Source organism: Leucoraja erinacea, chromosome 9 (assembly GCF_028641065.1).
Source record: "Leucoraja erinacea ecotype New England chromosome 9, Leri_hhj_1, whole genome shotgun sequence".
Classification (NCBI taxonomy): Eukaryota; Metazoa; Chordata; class Chondrichthyes; order Rajiformes; family Rajidae; genus Leucoraja; species Leucoraja erinaceus.
The window spans coordinates 29,717,287-29,738,756 of NC_073385.1; the positions used below are offsets into that span (position 1 = coordinate 29,717,287).

At 41.3% G+C, this 21,470-nt stretch overlaps 1 protein-coding gene across 1 annotated transcript in view; it reads right to left on the reverse strand.

Annotated features, from left to right (window-relative positions):
- tbpl2 (TATA box binding protein like 2) overlaps positions 1-20,745 on the reverse strand; it is a 28,479-nt gene extending 7,734 nt beyond the window's left edge. Inside the window, exons 1-4 of the mRNA XM_055640462.1 lie at positions 17,767-20,745; positions 14,521-14,608; positions 8,528-8,619; positions 8,238-8,405 (exon numbers count right to left, since the gene is read on the reverse strand). Of these exons, the coding sequence (XP_055496437.1) occupies positions 8,238-8,405; positions 8,528-8,619; positions 14,521-14,608; positions 17,767-17,984 (566 nt within the window). The 5' untranslated portion in view covers positions 17,985-20,745. The remainder of the gene's footprint in view (positions 1-8,237; positions 8,406-8,527; positions 8,620-14,520; positions 14,609-17,766) is intronic.
- Positions 20,746-21,470: the final 725 nt, after the last annotated feature.

The following is a 21,470-nucleotide window of genomic DNA, read 5'->3' on the forward strand; positions in this document are numbered from 1 at the left end:
CAGAACTTGTGATATACAGTAAACCCCTGTTATTATAGACCTCTTTATAACGGATTACAGTTATTGTGGATGGACCTACTAACCTTCACGGCCAAGCCAGGCTGCCGACGTCACCCCCGGCCTGAACCGCCTTCCTGGCCACCTCCAGGCCAGACCCATCGACCTTCACCACAAGGCTGATCTGCCGACGCAGACCCTCACTGCCTCCACGGCTGCTTCCAGGCCAGAGCTACTGCCACCACCACCACCATCCCTGCCCCTTACCTGCACGCCAGCTGCTCACAAGCCATGACCAATGACTCCGCCAATCCTCGCCTCCCCCTCGGCCGCCAGCAGACCGGGGCCATCAACTCATCTGGATTCCAGGCCTAGTTCCCGACTGAGAGTCTGAAGAAGGGTCTCCACTCGTAACGTCACTTATTCGGAGATGCTACCTGATCAACACTTCGTGTTTTTGCTGTATTAACCAGTATCTACAGTTCTTTGTTTCTACTACTAATACAATAATACTATTACTCGGTAAGCCTTTACTCGGTGATAGCTGACAATCGTTAATAGTGGACACTAACCCTGACCCCCCCCCCCCCCACCCCACCTGGTCAGTTGTAACAAGGGTTTACTGTATATTTTCATCATGATTAATTACTTGATTTATAAATAAAACTGATAATGGCAATTTCCCTAGCAATTTCTGACTAAGTGCTAATTTTAACCTTTAGACATAGTGCACCCCAAACATAAAATCTTTTAACAAGCATTCAATTCTTCAACAGCACCGTATTTGGGTTTATAAAGTTGTGTGCAAGTAAAAATGTTCATTAATGATTCCATCGTCCTTTTACTAAATCGTGTATCACATAATTGTGGATATTGAATCAAATGCATATGGCAACTTTCCACATCTCAGTCACTAGTCCGGTTATTCTATATAACTTTCACCACCTCTTTTCCCGATAGCAAAAAAAAATTAAAAAAATTGATTCTCAAATATATTACGTCAATCAGTTCCTTTGGAAAACTGATTTAAAATAGTGTTTAAAAAACGTAGTGATTGATGGTGAAATCAATTAATTCAAAAATTTAGAGCTGTTTCATCCTCTGGAATATTGTGAAGGTAATGTTTGACCTTAAAGGCAAAATCAACAGTCTGCAAATAGTATTTATTCTCACAAGATATTACATTTCATACTAAATTACTGGGTTAATTTCAAGCTTTTAGTTTAGTTTAGAGATACAGTGTGGAAACAGGCCATTTGGCCCAACGAGTCTGCACCGACCCCCACACATTAACACTATCCTACACACACTAGGGACAATTTACACTTATGAACCTACAATGAGCCAATGAACCTACCAACCTGAACGTCTTCAGAGCATGGGAGGGAACCAAATATGTCAGAGTAAACCCACGCAGGTCACGAGAGAACGTACAAACTCTGTACAGACCGCACCCGTAGTCAGGATCGAACCTGGGTCTCCAACGCCATAAGGGAGCAACTCTACCTCTGCGCCACCGTACCTTTTAGATAGGTGCTTATCCATTTCCTCCACATGACCCACTTACTGGGGGTTCCAGCACTTTGTATTTTATTCAAAATTCCAGCATCTGCAGTTCCTTGTGTCTCTTTCTTAACGGTTTTTCATGTTTTAATGGTCAAAGACAGCCCTCTAAAATAATAACCATTATATTCAAATCAAGAAAGAATAACTATAAAACATAAACATACCAAAATCTGGTAACAGATGGATAGAAATGTGAAGACATTAGCATTTATTTCAAAAGGGCTTGATTACAAAAAGAAGAATGTAAAGGGCCTGTCCCACTGTGGCGACCTAATTGGCCAGTTTAAAAGAGTTTGCCCTCGACTCATACTCGCAGCATGATCTATACGAGGTCCTAGGAGATCTTTGTAACTCTCTTTCATGCTCGAGAGTAGTCCCCGCGTACTCGAGGCCTCAGCTAGGTCGCGGCGTATTTTCCAACATGCTGATAAATGCCCGCGAGTAAAGAAAGGTCGCCATGGAAAAAAATCAATGTTTTTTTTACTTCTAGGTTTAGTCGAGGTAGGTCGTAGTAGGTCGGTATGTCATTCGTAATCGAAGGCAATCGAAGATAATCGAGGGTAGTCGAAGATAAAGTTCGTTGAGAAAAAAAAGGTAAGTTAACCAACCGGTAGTGTTAAATGCCCGCTAAACTTTATTAAAAGTTGTCTGGCTTCTTAAAAGTGTCTCCACTCCTTCTCCTCCCCTTCTCCCCCGTTCTCGCCACTACTCTCCCCGTTCTCTAAAGGACTTACCGTAACTGTGCCAGCCGTCTTTTACCTTCCTGTTGTGAGTGTCGGACAGCGCTCCCCCGCTTTCCCTGGCCCCCGCCTTTGCGATGTGTTTGTGTGTGCGCAGACGGTCGATCCGGCTCGTGGTTTCATCGCTGACAGTCGATCCAGCTTGAGGTTTTTCAGGCGAGTACCCTCGAGCTTGAAGGTTGAAGACAGTTGCTGAAAAGTCACTTTAGTGGGACAGGTCCTTAATGCTGAGGCTCTACAAGGTGCTGGTCATGTCGCATTTGGAGTATTGTGATAAATTATGGGCACCATATTCAGGGCTGCCAACATTGGGTGAGAGCTGGGAGTGAGAAATTGCGAGAGACCAAGCTCGAGAGAGCGTAACGACTGGGGGGAGGGTGTCCCCCATCCCATTGGTACGGAACTTTTGCATTTTTCAGCTTGAAATTGTGCAATATGGTGCACACTGTAGCGAGTCTTTTAACTTACACTTGAATGCAATATATATGCTTTAAATTGGATTAGCTATGAATGTTAGACTAAATTACATTCCACAGTAGAGCCCAGGCTCTGATCAACACGTGCAGCACATGAATGATCTTAGTATATTGATGTATGGAAATCAGGTTATAATCAAACACTTGGCCCATGTTGACCAACCTGGGTCTCACTACACATCTGGTACTACTCCTGACCCCGACTCCAGTTGCATACGTTGTCTCATTCCTGACCCCGAGTCCAACCTTACACCTGGCCCCCTATTCTACCCTGAGCTTAGCTGCTTACGTTCCCAGTGCTGAACATTCCCATTGTCCCAGCTTTGACTGCACACCTAATAATATTATAGAAATTCATAGAAATTAGGTGCAGGAGTAGGCCATTCGGCCCAACGAGCCTGCACTACACATTGGTAATATGATCATGGCTGATCATCCAACTCAGTATCCTGTACCTGCCTTCTCTCCCGATACCCCCTGATCCCCTTAGCCACAAGGGCCACATCTAACTCCCTCTTAAATATTCCAATGAACTGGCCTCAACTACCCTCTGTGGCAGAGAGTTCAGAGATTCACCACATATTCCAGACCTTGACTGGATGCACACTTGGCCTTGCTCCTAGCCCCTTTGCACTGACAATATATCTGGCACACACATAAAGCCCCATATCTGACCCCCTGGACTTAATCTATTACGTTCAAGTCCACGGGTGCTTATCGAATGCGGTAATCCTTTATGGGGCACTTCACAGACCAAATTATGGATAACAAAATTTGCTACATCCATTGGCTTCCTTGTTATCTAACATGCTAGTTACTTTGTCAAAGAAGTCATCAATTGGTTGAACACAATTTCTCATCCATAAAATTATACTCACTCAGCTGTATAAGTATTCTGTTACCATTTCTTTCATTTTCGTAACAAACTGTCCTGAAGTCATTTTCACCCCCAATATTTTCAGTATTTTGCTGCCTTCCTCTCAGCTAGGACTTTTCCAAAATGCAAAGTCCAATAACTATGTATTTAAGCAATATTATTCTATTAAATGTGATATTGAGAGTACATCATATTTTCTGTGGTATTCATAATACAACAAAGATAAAAAGATCTTTGTTTTGATTGCACCTACCAACATGCATACATTATTATATTACAGTTAATATGTACCGTGGGCAAATTTTTGTTCCAATTCTCCCCATTCCCAATTACTTTTACATTGAAGTGCTACCTTCCAAATATTTAACTGAAGGAAATAATGGGTTATCAGGGCTGTATGTTGTGACAGACTGCCTGACACTTTGCATGTCATTTTAATATTACACTTATCCCATCCCCCTGGATATTCCAGATTAATAAATTAAGGTTTTGTCAACTAATTACAAATCAGGCTAATTATAAATCAATAACATTAGCTAACTCAGAAACATGAAGCGCTGAGCATTGGGATACAGACATCACGGACAACTGACCTCAGTGCCCCACTCACATCTGGCAGTGTTCTCCGTCTGAACCAGGGGCCGCGGAGCGTTTTTGAAAGTGGGGAGGCTGAGCGATCATTGATCACTGGCCTTGGGGGTACCTGGTGAGGGAGTGGAGCAACCGAGTGGGGAGAGGGTGTGGAAATGGAGTGTCCCCCTCTCAGGGTAGGGACTTTCTGAAATTTTATGTATTCAAATCATGTTTTAGTGCATGGTAGAAGTAGGATTTCAATGTTTTTTGTATTAAGTATTTTTAAGAGGTAACTTTTTAAGGGGTAACTTTTTCCACACAAAGGGTGGTGGGTGTATGGAACAAGCTGCCAGAGGAGCTAGTTGAGGCAGGGCCATCCCAACATTTAAGAAACAGTTAGACTGATACATGGATAGGACAGGTTTGGAGGGATATGGACCAAAAGCAGGTAGCGTAGCTGGGACATGTTGGCGTGTGTGAGCAAGTTGCGCCGAAGGGCCTGTTTTCACACTATATCAATCTATGACTACATTATACATTATGACTCCTTCCCCTCTCACTCTCCGCCTCCCTTTGAGAGTCTGTCCCTTCGGCACAGAGACTCTCACGGCAGCGGCGCAACGCTTCCGACGCCTCCGACGGCCCAGGACTCTTGCACTGAGGCAGCTCCATGGCCGGAGCTGCAGCGAACAACTCGCCAGCCCCGGCTCCTAGTCCGCATCTGTCCCCACCGCTGGTTCTGCTTCCATCCCTCCCTCAGCCCCGGCTGTGCAACACCCGCGGCCCATGCAGTTTATCTGAGTTTTGAAATTTTCGTTGATCACAGAATTTCTCATGACAGAGCATGAGAAATTTGTGATCAGCGTGAGAAATTGTTCAAATGCGTGATACTCACGCTCAAAGCTTTCCGGAAGTCTCCAATGTGTAACTTTATTAATTATATTCTGAAACATCAATAACATCCACATACATTCTTCTGATGTCCACCTTAGTAATGTTTAAAAAATAATAATTTTGCTTCTTTAGTATAACCTGGCTCTCTCTAATCAACTGAAAAAAAGTTTGTGTTTTTTCTTTTGTTCAAGTGAGTTTAATTGTCATTTATACCAAAACTGAAGACTGAAATTTGTACTTGCAGCAGCATAACAGGTCATAACACAGTATTCAATAGATAACATAATAAAAACAATGCAATTGAAAAAAATCCAATTGAAACAAAACAATGTTAGTGCAAAACAAATAAAAGCCCAAAGTCCCCAGCGCAACCAAGACAATTTGTAGTTTAGTTGGTATTTATAGTGTTGAATAGCCTCATGGTTGTTGTGAAGAAGCTTTACCCGAAACTCGAGGTCTTCCTGATCCTACACCTTCTTCCCGATGGCAGGAGTGAAATGAGGGTGAGGCCAGGGTGATGCAGGTCCTTGATGATGCTGGCTGCCATCTTGAGGCAGCACCCCCTTCGATGGTGGGGAGGTCAAATACCCATGATGGACTAGGCAGTGTCCTCCCCTTTTTGTAATTTCCTTTGTTACTGGGCGCTTGAGTTGCCGAACCAAGCCATGAAGCAACCAATGAATACACTCCCTTCTGTACTCCTGTACAAGTTCAAGAGAGTATTTGACGACATACCAAATCACTTCAATCTACTAGGATTGCTGGGCTTTCTTTATGATTGCATTAATGTGGCGAGTCCAGAACAGGTCTTCAGAGAATTGCACGCCCAGGAACTTGAAGTTGTTAACTGTCTCTGCCACCAACCCATCGGTGAAGACAAGTTTGTGGATCCTTGCCCTTCCTTTTGTAAAGTCAACAATCAGCTCCTTGGTCTTACTGATGTTGAGAGCAAGGTTGTTGTTCTGGCTCCATTCAATCAGATGATTGACCTCCCTCGGATAATCTGACTCATTACTATTCTTAATTCGTCTAACAAAGATGGCGTAGTCTGCAAATTTAAAGATGGAGTTGGAACTGTGACCGGCTACATTGTCATGGTTACAAAGTGAGTAGAGATGGGGACTGAGCGCACAGCTTTGAGGTGCCCCTGTGCTGATAGGTATAGAGGAGGAAGTATTATTGCCACTTCATACTCATTGAGGAAGTCGAGGATCCAGTTGCAAATGGATGAGCAGATACTCAGTTCCCTGTGCTTGCTAACAAGTTTGGAGGGAATGATGGTGTTGAACACCGAGTTGTAATCAATGAACAACAGCCTGAAGTATGTGTTTTTATTGTCCAAGTGGTCCAGTGTATAGTGGAGAACCAGTGAGATTGCGTCCCCCGTTGATCTGTTGTGGCGATTGGCAAATTGTAATGAGTCCAGATTCTTGCTCAGGTAGGAGTTCATGTGCACTATAATCAACCACTCAAAGCACTTAATCACCACGGACATTTTGCCACTGGTTGGTAGTCATTAGGGCATTTTCACAGTTCCAACTCCACCTTACTCTTCTTGGGCACCAGCATTACTGATGCTCTTTTTAAGCAGGTGGAAACCGTAGACCTCAATAATGCAAAGTTGATGGCCTCTGCAAAAATCTGGCGCAGGTTTTGAGAATGTGAGCAGATGCTTTCCAAGGGTTCACCCTCATGCAGGATCTACTGCCATCGGCCTCGTGACTGTGATTCCAGTAGCATCAGGAGCGATGAGTGCCCAAGAAGGCATATCATCTGCCTATCAAAATGTGCGCATAAAATGCATTAAGCCCGTCTGGGTGTGATGCCTTGCTGTCACTTGAGCTGCCACTTACGCCTTGTACGAAGTGATAGCGCGTAAGCCCTGCCACAGCATTGAAGGACAAATGTCATAACTGCACTTGTTTCAATCCACCGTGCACAGTTCTGCAGTTCAGTAACAATCTGGCAATAGATCTTAGCTCAACTAATCAATAATTCCCTGGGTTCCCTCTTCCATATATAGGAAAACAGCAAGCATAATTTTCCACACTAAAGAAATGATTCATAAATCAAAAGTACTTTGAAACATTCTGAGGAGTAGGGCAAAAGAACAATGCGTTAAAAGCTGAATGAATATTTAGATTACACTCACAGAAAGACATCTCCCCAATTGAAAAATCTAATGATCCTGAATTAGATCAATTCATCTAGTATAATAAATTCTGGCTTGCATTGATGCTGTGCCTATCATTACTGATCGATTATTGTTCTCTTTGCCAGGGGCACACATATTACAAAGCACCAGTAGGAAATGCAGTTTATCAAGTGCAGGTGCCTGAATAGCACACAAACAAATTGTTCACAGTATTTCAGTGTACATGGTGATGAATATAGATCTTTATTTATTGTTTAATTGTGTCTAGACAGCTTGCCAGACACAACCACGTTATTCACAGTCACCTGGTCAGTGTGATTGCATTACATAATTGGCGCTTGTACATGGAGTGTGTACTGCGTCATTCATTTTTAGAGATAGTGTCCTCGTTCCTGGAACACACCCCGAGTGCTAATTGGGGCACTAGTACATTGTATTTTGAAAGGTTTACATGCATACTAAATATTATTACATGTAATAAAATAATATTTTTAAATAACCTCCCTGTCCTCTATCCTCACTTCAATGTTCCACACCACATCAAAACATTATCTTAATTTCTTCCCATTACTAAAACAATATTTTACCAGTCTTCTGACTTTCTCCACCGTTCTCATTTCATCTTTGCAACAAATCTGTCTCTGTCTCTCTGAACTTTAATTATTACCCATGTATAGTTTAACTCAGTCAGTTGGGATGCTTGGTAGAATAGGTGGAAAGTATTACATGTTGTGGTAATCAAACTCATGGAACCAAAATGTAATAATTTAATAGAAGTTTGTTGACTAAAATTACAAATTGATCATCTTTACTTGGCCATTGTGGTTTTAAAACTTATGGAACATTATGGTAGTACCACACCCTATTTATTTTATGAAATACAAACTATTTAATTTCAAATTGATCCATTTTGGCTTGAAATTAATTACAAGAGAGCCAGTCCTGGTATTATGTTGTACCTGCTGAACTGTTGGTGGGTAAGAACCAAACCCTCTAATCTGATGGGGAATTTCACATCACAGCTTCCAACCATGTTCTGGATTTTAAAATCAAGAAATGTTGCTGGAAATCCAAGTTTCTGAACAACACGAGCAAATTTTCTAGCTGCTAATCGGGATTGTTCTTCACTGTTAGGTTGAAGAAAAATAATAAAGGTTCCATGTTAATTAAAATTTGTTACATTGAACACATGTAACCCATCACAGGTGATGTTATATGTGAGTAATTTATCAGAAGCAGGATACCATACCTTTTAGCTCCTGTGCATACCATCTTGCCTGAACTGAAGATTAGAGCTGTCGTTCTGGGTTCTCTTATTCGCATTATCACTGCAGCAAACCGCTAATGTAAAGAATAAGTTAGTAAAAATAAATCATCTATACTAATTATTTATTGCTGGATACGATCGTAATTTTCACTTTGCATGATCTTGCCGAGTGTTACAGGAAATAAGAAGCTTCTTTATCGAAAGCATACGAAAAGCTGACACAAATTTGGTGTCTTATACATCGTGGTAAGAGTAAGTGACAAAATTATAGTTACAGGCAAGACATTACAAACATTTTGGAAAGAGGTCCCAAGAGAAATAATATGCATCATCATTTAAAAAAAAAACCTCACAGTAATCAAGAGGAGTGTTACTTGTTTACTATATCTATTCTGAATAACCACCTCATTTGGACTTGACATTTTTGTTGTGCTCGATAAACGCATAAACGCAAGGAATCATGGGATTTGTCAAAGGTCATTCGGGATTTTTACAAAAGAGAACGCAGCGCTGTATAAACTGTGTGTAAATTGTTAACTATTCTACCAAGGAATTAATCTAGAATTCTGTCAACTCCATAACTTCCTTTCTTGTTCTGGTGTTCACATACTACTTGCACAGTCCCAGTTCTAATTCAGCTCATTAATCTGCAATTATGAAATATTCAAAAAGTTAAACATTTATTATTTTCATTTAATCCTTAATACTGGAATAAGAAAATATTACTTATGTTTGAAACATTTTCTTATCTTTATTCATAATTAATGTGTAAAAATATATTTAATCTGAGGCAGGCAGCGACTGTATCACTGTGATGTACCGTTAAGGCAAAGATTCATCTCCGAGGGAAACCGAGTACATGGTTGGCCCTGTGAAGGAGCCGCCAATCCGATATAAGACATTTACCTGCAAAATGCCTGCCCTTTAGTATTGGATAGATTGAGTGCAGGGTCTGTGCTGTTCCAAGTTTGCGGTGCGTTTCCCCCCAGCCATCTCGCTCAGTGCATGTTGACCAGCACAGTTCGCCAGCCCTTGTTAGCAGAGGCTCTGTGCAGGTGTTACCCAAAGCCCAAAGGTTTTGTGGAGGTTCTGCGTTAGGATTGGGCACGCAGCGAGCTAGCGAGAGGGCTGTCAGATCAGAGCAACCCAGGTTGTCGAGTGGCCGAAAGGTGGATTTTAATGGGTGGTCTGACTGAGAAAATGCTCCCACTCATATTACAGGTTGGCTCCGTGTTTGTCCACTCGCTGGGGCGGGCGGCGCCTCCTTCAAAGAGAGCGAGAACAGGTCCCGTCAGTTGGGGAACTGCGACCCACTCCTGAGTGAAGCCTCTAGTTTGGCTGCGGTTCAAATGGTTGCAAATTCTCATAATTATCACAGCCTGGTCACCCGGACCCGGCTCGCAACTGTGTGCCCTGACAGAGTGGAACCAACCTCAGAGGTTAAAGCGACAGCATATTTATTCAAGCCAACCCACCTTGAAAGTTAAACCAGCCTGTTCGAATCCAATCTAAACTTTCCAACCTTCCCCTCACACAGTACATTCTCCTTGTTTCCTTCAATCCAGGAAGGTTGTTTAGATAGGAATGTAAGGACTGTCTCAATTTGGTTGACCACACAACTTGTACTTCGTGTAAATCAATATCGAATTTGAATGGCTGCGACTCAGGCTAATGCCAGGGATTTGATAATTGACAGGTACGTTCCAGGCATTCTTGCATTTTCAAGGCTGGTGCTCTATTGAGTCAATAATTTGTGTAGATACAATTGTGGATTTGTGCAGCCTGCAGTACGCTGTGACCTACTGCTGACATATTTGACGGATACATTTATTTAGAAATCTCATTGAAATGAATATGGTCCGTACACACACAGTAGCTCAGCTGGCGAGAATGTTTATCCCGAATGACTCGTGACCTGGGCATGTGCAGTTGTAATACCGAACTCGCTTATTCTCCTCTGTTGTAAATACCCTCACTGCCCAGTAGAGGCAGATCAGTACAAAAAGTGAGCAGCAGTAATTGTCTCCAGGCAGAGAACCTACCAGCTTCATCTCACCACATCTACAACTAGACAGTAAATATCAGTAACTTACCAAATTAGACATTCCCAATATAATGGCAGAAGCTTTGCATGTTCCTTGGTAAGCTTTTTTTGTCAAATTGATTTTTGCTGTAATAAATGCAAGCTTAAAAACTTCAACTGAGAAAGAGCAGGAGACATAAGGAACTGCAGATGCTGGAAACTTAAGAGCAGAAAAGAAATGTGCTGGAGGAACTCAGAGGTTCAGACATCTCCTGATGATGATGATGATGATGATGCGAGTTCAGATTAAAGCACCAGTGATAACAGAGATAGAAAGAGCAGCAGATGGCAAGGATTGCTTAAGCAGGCTGAGTGATGTGGGAAGATGGGATGACACTACCGAGGCTGGAAAGAGAGGAAACATGAAAACTGAGAAACGTAAGAGGGTTCGAGGGCCGATAGTTGCCTGAAGAAAAGCCGGAGAGCATGGGGAATTAATACATCAATCACTTTATTCAATACATAATTTAAAGGGGTTAAATCACAAAGAATGAATAAAATAAATAACAATTAAAACTTTGATAGAGATATCACAACTACCATTTGGGAGTTTATATAGATCAATATTATCCCACTGATGAGGACCTTAAGAAAATCCTAAGCGACTATGTGAAATACATCCGCTCATGTTGAATCGCACTCAAAGCCCTATAAATTAGTGACAATCCCACCAGTTGATGGCACATCTCGTGACTGATGGCAAACATCACCAAATGGAAACTGGCGACTTAAGCCATGAAGTTTCAGGCTTTAACTTTGCAAGAAAAACAAATCTTAAGAATTGAAAGCAGATGGGAGAAGGGATGATTGCCTGCTTCACAAACAGAGCACTAGTAAAAGGCGAAATGTGATTATAGCCATTTACTTCAGATCATTGCCTTCCGACTGAACCCCTGTTGAGAGGTCTAGTCGATGCATTACATGCATTCATTGTGCCTCACCAGCAGTCACTAAATATTTTACAAAACTTAAAATTGAACTATGAATACTTGTCCAGACAAATAAACTGCTGGAGGAACGGCACCTCATTTTCCACTTGGGTAGCTTACAACCTCATGGTATGAATATTGAATTCAACAATTTTAGGTAATTACCCTACATACAATCCCCACCCCATTTCCTACCTCTCTTCCCTGTGCCCCACCTGGAGTTGTATCCATTTCTCCCCTTCACAATTCAAACCACTTCTATTTTTATCTCACACTTTTTGTTCTTTCATCTCTGGCCTGTCCAACCATCTACCTACAAAAACACCTGCACCTGTATCCACCTGTAACTTGATAGGATTTGCCCTGCCCCCACTCCTCTTCCACATGGACTTGCACCTATTCCTCATCTCCCACACCCCTATCACCTACATTCCTTCTTCTAGCTTCACAATTTGCAACTCTTCCATCTGTTTGTCTCATACCTACTATATTTTCATCTTTGCCCTGTCCAACCATCTGCCTATCAATAATCCTGTTCACCTGTATCCGCTTATTTCTTGCCAGGCCGAGCCTGCCCCCACCCCCACCACAGCCAGTCTGAAGAAGGGTCCCGACCCAAAATGTCACGTATCCATGTTCTCCAGAGATGCTGCCTGACCTGTTGCGTTACTCCAGTACTTCCAGTCTTTTAAAATAAACACATGACCCTGAGCCACAACGTGCATCTACATTTTGAAGATCTTTAATTCAAAGTTGCTTAGCATCAGCTGCTTATATTACGTTACATTAGGGAGTGGGACAAATTACCGTGAGAACTTGGGCTAGAAGACATTCTTAGTTCGTGGATAGCAGTTTGGATTTAGTAGATCAATGTTAAGTGATCAATGTTATACCACTTAAAAAAATCCTATGCAACGATCTGAAATGCAGCAGCTCTCATTGAATCACAGTCCAAGGTCTGTAAACAAATGACTGTGGATTAGGATACCAAATTCTCCCACCAGTCTTACTGTCTCCGACTACATTCTATCTCTGTCCCATCTTCTCACCTGACATCAGTCTGAAGAAGGGTCTCGACCCAAAACGTCACCCATTCCTTTGCGCCACAGATGCTGCCTGACCTGCTGAGTTACTCCAGCATTTTGTGTCTACCTTTGATTTAAACCAGCATCTGCAGTTCTTTCCCACGCATGATACCAAGTCTGGCAGGTATTGAAGTTTCAGGCTGCAGTGGCATAAACTTAAACATCTAATACTATTTAAATATTATGAAGTACTTACTGCAGAAGAATACAAATAAATATTTCAGATGAAATAGGCGATATGACGATGGTACTATGGTAAGGGAGAGATGGCCAAGTGTTCTAAAACGTGACCAAATTAATGAAGGACATCACTTTTGGGTGGAAAAGCAGGGTTCGAGAGACAAGAAATTTTTTGAATGAGTCTGAAGAGAAAAACTAAACCCAGAGAGCTGCATAGAAGTGTGGGTACAGAGTGTGACGGGAAAGGACAGTTAATTTTATTGTAATATTGCAGTGAATATTGTCACATCAGGGAAAATAGTTTAAAAAAAGATTAAGATCAAAGGTGCCCTAAATTCAGATGTCTTTCACAAGATGAATGATTTAATGAATTAAGAGAATTAAGCCAAAGGAAAAGTGATTTGACTTACTAGCCATATGGGGTTACATGGTGATACGTTACAACTACTTGTACCAATATTCTCAGGGCATCATAATTCTTAGTAAATATATTAGATTGAGAAATGAAGATACTATATCTGTTCCTATGCTGTTCTGTTCTACTGTATATGGAACAAACAATTTTTACAGTTGCTAAGGAAAGAGGTTAAGGTCAGAGTAATAGATTAAAAGCTTAGGTAGACACAAAATGCTGGAGTAACTCAGCGGGTCAGGCAGCATCTCTGGAGACAAGGAATGGGTGAAGTCGCCCATTCCTTCTCTCCAGAGATGCTGCCTGATCCTCTGAGTTACTCCAGCATTTTGTGTCTACCTTCGATTTAAAACAGTATCTGCAGTTCTTTCCTACAGAGATTAAAAGCTTATTTTGTTGCTGAGAATAGCAGTAAGCCTGAAGACTGGAAGAGCATTATAAAACAGCTTCCTGGAATTTATTAATATCCCCCTTGCAGGTCATCATGCTTCCAACATTTTTGTGCATGCTTGGAAACTATGTCTTAAGGCATATTAAGAAAACCAGTGGTCGTTGTACCAACTCAGAGGAACACCACACCCTCCAGTCCATCAAACAACATGAATTCCAACTGCAGATATATGAAACAATCAGGAAGGAAAATGGTATCTTGACTTCCGTTACACAGAAATTGATATATAAGAGTAAATATGTCTAGCTTAAATTGGACAGAATATTATTGAGATCACACAGGGGCACTTTTAATACCCAAGGAAAGATCTAGTTGTCTTGGAAATGGTGACATGTAGATCCATTTGATTAATTTCTGAGATAAGGAAAAAAGATGGCTCTATTCTCCCTGAAGTAAACTACTGATCTGCAAAAGATTCTGTGTGGGATAGAACGTAGAATAATATGGTGTGTAGGAAGGATTGTGAAATTTGTAAGATTGCAGCTTTATAACATAAAACATTTCAGCAAAGGAATAGCCCTTTTGGCCGACTTATATCCATGCTGAACATAAAACCCGGATAAACTAATCTTCGCTGCCTGCAATTGATTCATACCCCGACATTCCTACACGCTAGCCAAAAGCCTCTAATCATATCTGCCTCCAATATCACCACCGCCACAGCGTTCCAGGCACCCACTATCTCTGTGTGGGAAAAAAAAACTTTCTTCCCATATCTCCTTTAAACATTTCCCCTCTCGTTAAAGGTTCTGACTGTCCACCCTATCCATGCTTTTCATAATTTAATACACTCCTATCAAGTACATAAGTGAAATTATTTGTTGGAAATAATTACCTTTGGATTATATTCTGCATTTCTTGCTTGAAGTGCTATTCTCTTCAGGTCCAATCTGCAGTCCATATTAACAGTAGAAACAATGTTTCTATGGAGCATAAAAGCAAACAATATTTTTGCTGATTTACCATATTATCTGATATTGCAGGATTCTCTGAGTTGCATTAATACATTATTCTCAGTTTCTGAAATGAAATATGAAACAAATGAAAACCAAATAGCAAAAACGGGGCTTGCATTAAAGACTTCCAAGTAATTAGATGGAGAGAGAACCTTCTGTTTCCGTCCTTCTCAAAAATTAAGTCAGTAACATTGAAAGATTTCACTTATCCCAATATTAATTAGGACAAAGATAATGCATAATGTTCTGAGGACAGAATTCCTGAATTGCATTCAGGAATACATTTTAGCCACCATGTTAGCAAGTCCAACAAGAGTGGAGGAAATATGGATTAAATTTAAGAAAATGAAACTGTGCAGATGAAAGGAATATTAGTGGCGCCAATTTGGTGGTAGCAATCATAATTCAGTTGCTTTTATACAAATAGGGAAGAGAAAGGAAAAATTGAAGTAATGTGTGTCACAACACAATCACAGGCAAGATGAGCAGAAATTATATCCTTTGTCTCATTACTTTTTTTTTACATCTAAAAGTTTGTGCAAGAATAGTTATATTCAGTAGCATAAGGTTGGTGCTTTTTAATTCTATAAATTATTTTCTTGCAATTGCATGCTATTTTGGCCCAAAAAAGAACTTCCTACACCTGACCCAATAAATTATCATTACAACACTATTTATGTTCTGCTGGGTGTATCATTTACAGCTCACACAACCAGCAAATTGCAGAGTAAAGCAATTTGTTGGTTGTTGAGCTGATGCACAAGAGCAAAATAATGTGGCACAGGGTTAAGTTCCATTCTCGCAAAATTTGGGCCAATATGTTATGATGATCTGAGGTATTGGTATATTATTGAGGGATGTGTTATTTCATCCTGTGTCCTATATGTCGGAATGTTGATTGCAGTAATTCAACAAATATAATTGTATTTTAATTGCAGCATGGTAACGGACCAGTATAGAGATGAAGTTAAACTGGAAAATTATATGTAAAGATTCACTCACAATTGAAGGTGGAGAAAGAGGGACGGTTCCGTGATGGATTGAGAAAATAGTTATTGGAGTTTCAAGCATGTAGTCACAAATGGCAGCACAACATTTTGTAGTGTTTGGGAATATTAATAAAGAGGACATTGTCAGAACAAGTGGAAGAGAGAAAGACAAACTCTCATACAATAGAGGTGATAAATAGTGAGAATCAATGCCTATTATGTTCTGTTATGCTGAAGCAAACCAAGAATGTAATTGTCCTATCAGGGACACATGACAATAAACTCACTTGAACTTGAAGTAAAAATATGAAAGGATAATCAGCTACAAGACAATAGCAGGAAGCAGTAGCGGGGGGGGTGGGTCAGGGTCAGGAGACTGATCTAATCGTAGAGACCACCGCGTTAATAACAGCTTCTTTCCAACAACCATTAGGCTCTTGAACTACAACGCACTAAACTCAGCTATGGGCTAGGTTAAACTTGGGTTTAACTTAGAACTTGCTGTTCTATTTCACACTAATTATTATTTTATAGAATTTCTGTTTATTAGATATTATCTATGTATATTGTGTTTACAATCCTGTTATGCTGCTGCAAGTAAGAATGTAATTGCATTGTTCTGTTGTCGATATACATGACAATTAAACACTCGTAAATTCTCTCTTAAACACTCTTAATTCTGTCTTTGAAAGGCCGATTTCAAGATACCTTGTAGTCGGGTTAGAATGCTGGCGAATGGGAATGCAGATGGAAATCTTGTGGAATGAATAAGGAGTTCTACAGAAGCTTTAAACAAGGATCAAATGGATGGATGAATGGTCTGGGTGCGTTGTATGGTCATAGAAAACAAATTGTGGCAGGAGAGGCTGAGGGAGTATACTGGTGCTGGGCTGGTAACGTCAAGTACAGAAAACTTCCCCCATCCTGTCGGTCAGATTATTTTAAAAACATCTGTAAGGATTTGAAATCCTATTTTGTTGAAATGTCGCATGTTGAATATTGGCAAATCAAGTTTTTGTTTGCTGATCACAGTACATCTTCAAGTGCTTTAAAACGTCTGAAGAAGGGTCTCGACCCAAAACGTCATCCATTCCTTTTCTCCAGAGATGCTGCCTGTCCCACTGAGTTACTCCAGCAATTTGTGTTTATCTTCAGTTTAAACCAGCATCTGCAGTTCCTTCCTACTCAAGGAATAAATTGTTCTGTTTAAATTAGGAACCAGATTTTAACAGTCTGGATTCCTGGATCCTATGATAAAATCAGGACAGAGTTTTCTGTGAGACATTACTGTATTTCCATGATACAGTGAAGAAGCTGTATGGGGAATTCTACATTCACATGCTCGTTTCAGAAGTAATCTGGACTTTCAAAAATTAATTTGATAATTGTAATTGACATTTTTTTAAACTGCTTAAACTTTTTAAACTTTTTAAACTCCCATCCTGCGTTTGGACTGTTCGACCTGCTGCCCTCTGGAAGGCGCTATAGGTGCATCAAATCCAGGACAAACAGACTCAGGAATAGTTGCTTTCCGAGAATTATATCTACTATAAATTCAAATTCACACATGCACTGACTACACCGCCCAACACGGACTTCCATCTGTATATATTTATATATGAATGTAGCGCCGCAGAATTTGTGCACCTATTCCCCCCCCCCCCCATCTCCCTTCTGTTTTTTGTTTTTCTGTCTCTTGTTTTTTGTGCTAAATTGTATGTATGCACTGAGTACGAGCAGCTTTCAGTTTCACTGTACATGTATAGTGACAATAAATGGCATATCTATCTATATCTATCTTAAGGTACACCAGTTCCCAATGATGCTGATGAGCAAGGTTTAAAAATGAAACAAGTCCTTCCATCAGATCAATTTGTTTGGAGATATATGTGAGGATGAGCCATATACTGAATGTTCTACCTTCGACAAAGCAAAGTAGTTTATGCCATGCTCAAAAAAATGAAAAGCAAATTCAAGCATAACTAAAAGATGCTAGAAATTCTTGCACAACAGAAATAACATTCAGAATTTCATGACAAATACTCTTAACAATAAATACTTTGTTTAAAATGTGTCCTACATGATAAATAGAGGTATACTTTTTGAAGAGATAGTCTTGCCAGTGAAAATACTTACTGTAACTGTGGGCATATTCCAGAACTTTCTACTGGGGTCATTGGTGTTACAGGTGTCATGGGAGTCATTGGGCACATTGATGATGATTCATAATCAACTGGAGTAGCAATTCCTTCGTTTGTTGATTGGTTTGGCAATTGGCTAATGTCATGTCCAAGTCCAGCATCAATATCATCACTATGCTCAACGTCTGACAGCAGTTGGCTCTGCGTTACCATTTGCTGCTGATTGTTAGAGTCTTTTCCATCATCATCATCATTCTGTTGATCTGGGTCATCACTGAGGAAACTAAGATCTGCTGAAGTAAGCTCTGTAGATAGTTCCGGAGGCTGCAGAAGCTGGTAAGTGTGACAAGACTCTTGAATTGTTAGGTCTGAATCATATGGAATCAAAGATTCAAAGACATGGGAATCAGTCGTTGAGAGATCATCCTAAACAGAAGATTTTTAAAAATACAAAACATTTTGTTAAAAAATCATATAGTACAGCATCACCTTTATAAGACCAGGTTTAGTTTAAGGTTCTTTATTGTCAAGTGTACCAAGGTACAGTGACAAGTTTTGTTTTGCATGCTATCCATTCAAATCAGACAATACTATACATAAATACAATCAGGCCAATCTCAAGTACAATAGGTAGAGTGGAGGGATGGGCACAGTGCAGAATATAGTTCTCAGCATTGTCAGGCAACAGTTCCAGAGACAAAGTCCACTGTCCGCAATGAGGTAGAGGAGAATCGGACAGCACCTGGCTCGTGAAAGGACCATTCACAAGTCTGAGGGGAAGAAACTGTTCCCAAGTCTGGCTGTGCGCACTTTCATATCTTCTACCAGACGGGAGCGAGGAGCAGGAGGAATTACTAAATGCATAAACAATTATAATTGGTCACTGCTTATGTCATTATTTCTGAGGTACTTTTTCGTCCAATTCGACGAAGTGCTGAAGATTGAACTCCCCCGACCACTAAAGTCGTTAAAGAATCAGTAGGTGCACAAGGTTGATCAGGCATTTCATGCTGTCTGAACCTGAACCAATGATCAGAGAGCAGAAAACCCAGAATCATTCCTGCTCTTCACTGTCTAATTATTTCTGCATGTGGCTTGTGGTGGAGCTGTTTGACAAGGGGTAGGGTCTATATTTTGTACCCTTGCCTGTCAAATAGCATTCCAAGATATACTGAGGTACAAAGAAAGAAACACTGGTTTCCTTTAACAGAATATAAGTCTTAACATTTTGGTGTCAGGGCGAAAATGGAACTGTGATTTTCTTGGTCTAATTACTGTTCTAACAATGGCAAACAGGATCACAATTTCACACAAACAATATGAAAGACTGTTTTTTAGTTTAGTTCAGTTTAGAGATATAGCATGGAAACAGGCCCTTCAGTCTACTGAGTCCAGGCTGATCATCGATCACCCTTTCACACTAACTGCCATCCCACTTTCTCATCCAATCCATACATATTTTTACAGAGACTATTTTACTGAGGTCAATTTACCTATAAAACCCGCACATTTTAGTGATGGGGGAGGAGACTGGAGCACCCAGAGAAAACCCATGTGATTGCAGAGAGAACATGCAAATCCCACACAGACAGCACCAGAGGTCAGGCTCGAACCCAGGTTTCTGGTGCTATGATGCAGTAGCTCGACCAGAGGCACCACCGTGGCACCCTTGATGGTGAGGTCAGGGAAAAAATATTTATTGGTGTTTGTTAAGGAAAGAATATTGCCCAAGACATTAAGAAAATTTGAGTGTGCTCTTTGAGTTCTTGAGTCTTTGAGTATGCACTGGAACATTATCATCATCTGAAAGGGGAAATTAAAACATTGATTGAATATCTTGACTGAAGGATTACAATCCAAAACCCAATGATCTCCAGTTTTACACTGAAATATTAATCTGGATTTTATTTAAAACCTAAAGTGGTTGCTAAACTTACAACCTTTTCAATCAACTTCTGGCTTACCAAATATATAACTTCTAACTCTTCTGCAGAAGATAAGTACACAAAATTCAATCCATTAGCTTATCTTCCAATTTAAGTGAGAAATGTTTCCCCACCTGCCACTCCAATGTGCACGCACCAGAGGATAGAGAAATAAATCCTGAGTGACACCAACTACTTACAAACACTTGGCAAAGGAGTTCAAGGTAATACTGTGCATTCTTGAAATAGACATCAACGTGTTTGCTGAAGGCCATATATTTGCTATGCTGGGATGGAACCTATCACATCAACCTGCTCACTAAGATCTGTCGCTGTGGAGGTTTGTCAACTTGACGTATTCGAAGTTTCAAGGAACTGGTTTACAAACAAAATCACACACAAAGTATGGAATTTGGGGGTCATAGATAAGTCACATTCAAGTCAAGTCACATTTATTTATATAGCACATTTGAACAACTCTCGTTGGCCAAAGTGCTTTACATTTGTTATACGAATAGTATAAACAAACAAACTACATACATATATACATATAGCCCTCGCTCAGTGGACGTCAGGAAAGGCTTGGGAGTATAGATAAGTTTTTAGTCTCGACTTAAAGGAGTCGATGGAGGGGGCAGTTCTGATGGGAAGGGGGATGCTGTTCCACAGTCTAGGAGCTGCAACCGCAAAGGCGCGGTCGCCCCTAAGCTTATGCCCCGACCGCGGGATATTCAGTAACCCCAAGTCGGCCGATCTAAGGGACCTGGAGGTGGAGTGGTGGGTGAGAAGACTTTTAATGTAGGAGGGGGCAAGCCCATTGAGGGCTTTGTAGACATAGAGGAGGGTCTTGAAATGTATACGGAACCGCACAGAGAGCCAGCGGAGAGAGGCCAGGATCGGGGTGATGTGGTCCCTTTTTCGGGTGCCCGTCAGGAGTCTCGCTGCGGCGTTTTAAGCAACGTTTCAGGTCAGAGCCCATGTTCAGAAGGTCCCAACCCAAAATACCATCGATCCATGTCATTGTGAGATGATGCCTGACCCACTAAGGTACAGGTAAGAGTTTCACTGTTCTATCTGGAACATATGACAACAAGACACTCCTGATTACTCCAGCATTTTATGTGTTTTTTAAAAAAATTTGAAGACTATTGACTGAAGGTACACTAAAAAGCGGAATAGAAGGTGCTGTTCCTCCAATTTCCGGTGTTCCTCGCTCTGGCCATGGAGGAGACCCAGGACAGAGAGTTTGGAGTGGGAGGGGGAGTTGAAGTGCTGAGCCACCGGGAGGTCAGGTAGGTTCTTGCGGACTGAGCGGAGGTGGTCGACGAAACATCTACTGCATCCGCTGCTCTAGATGTCAGCTGATCTACATCGGTGAGACCAAGCGGAGGTTCGCCGAACACCTCCGCTCGATCCGCAAGAACCTACCTGACCCAGCACTTCAACTCCCCCTCCCACTCCGAATCCGACCTCTCTGTCCTGGGTCTCCTCCATGGCCAGAGCGAGTAACACCGGAAATTGGAGGAACAGCACCTCATATTCCGCTTGGGGAGTCTGCAGCCTGTGGGCTTGGACATTGAATTATCCCAATTTTGTTAGCCCTTGCTGTCTCTTCCCCTTCCTTAGCCCTCGGGCTGTTTCATCCCATCCCCCAGCCCTCGGGCTCCTCCTCGTCCTTTTTTCTTCCTTCTCCCCGCCACCCCCTATCAGTCTGAAGAAGGGTTTCGGCCTGAAACGTTGCCTATTTCCCTCGCTCCATAGATGCTGCTGCACC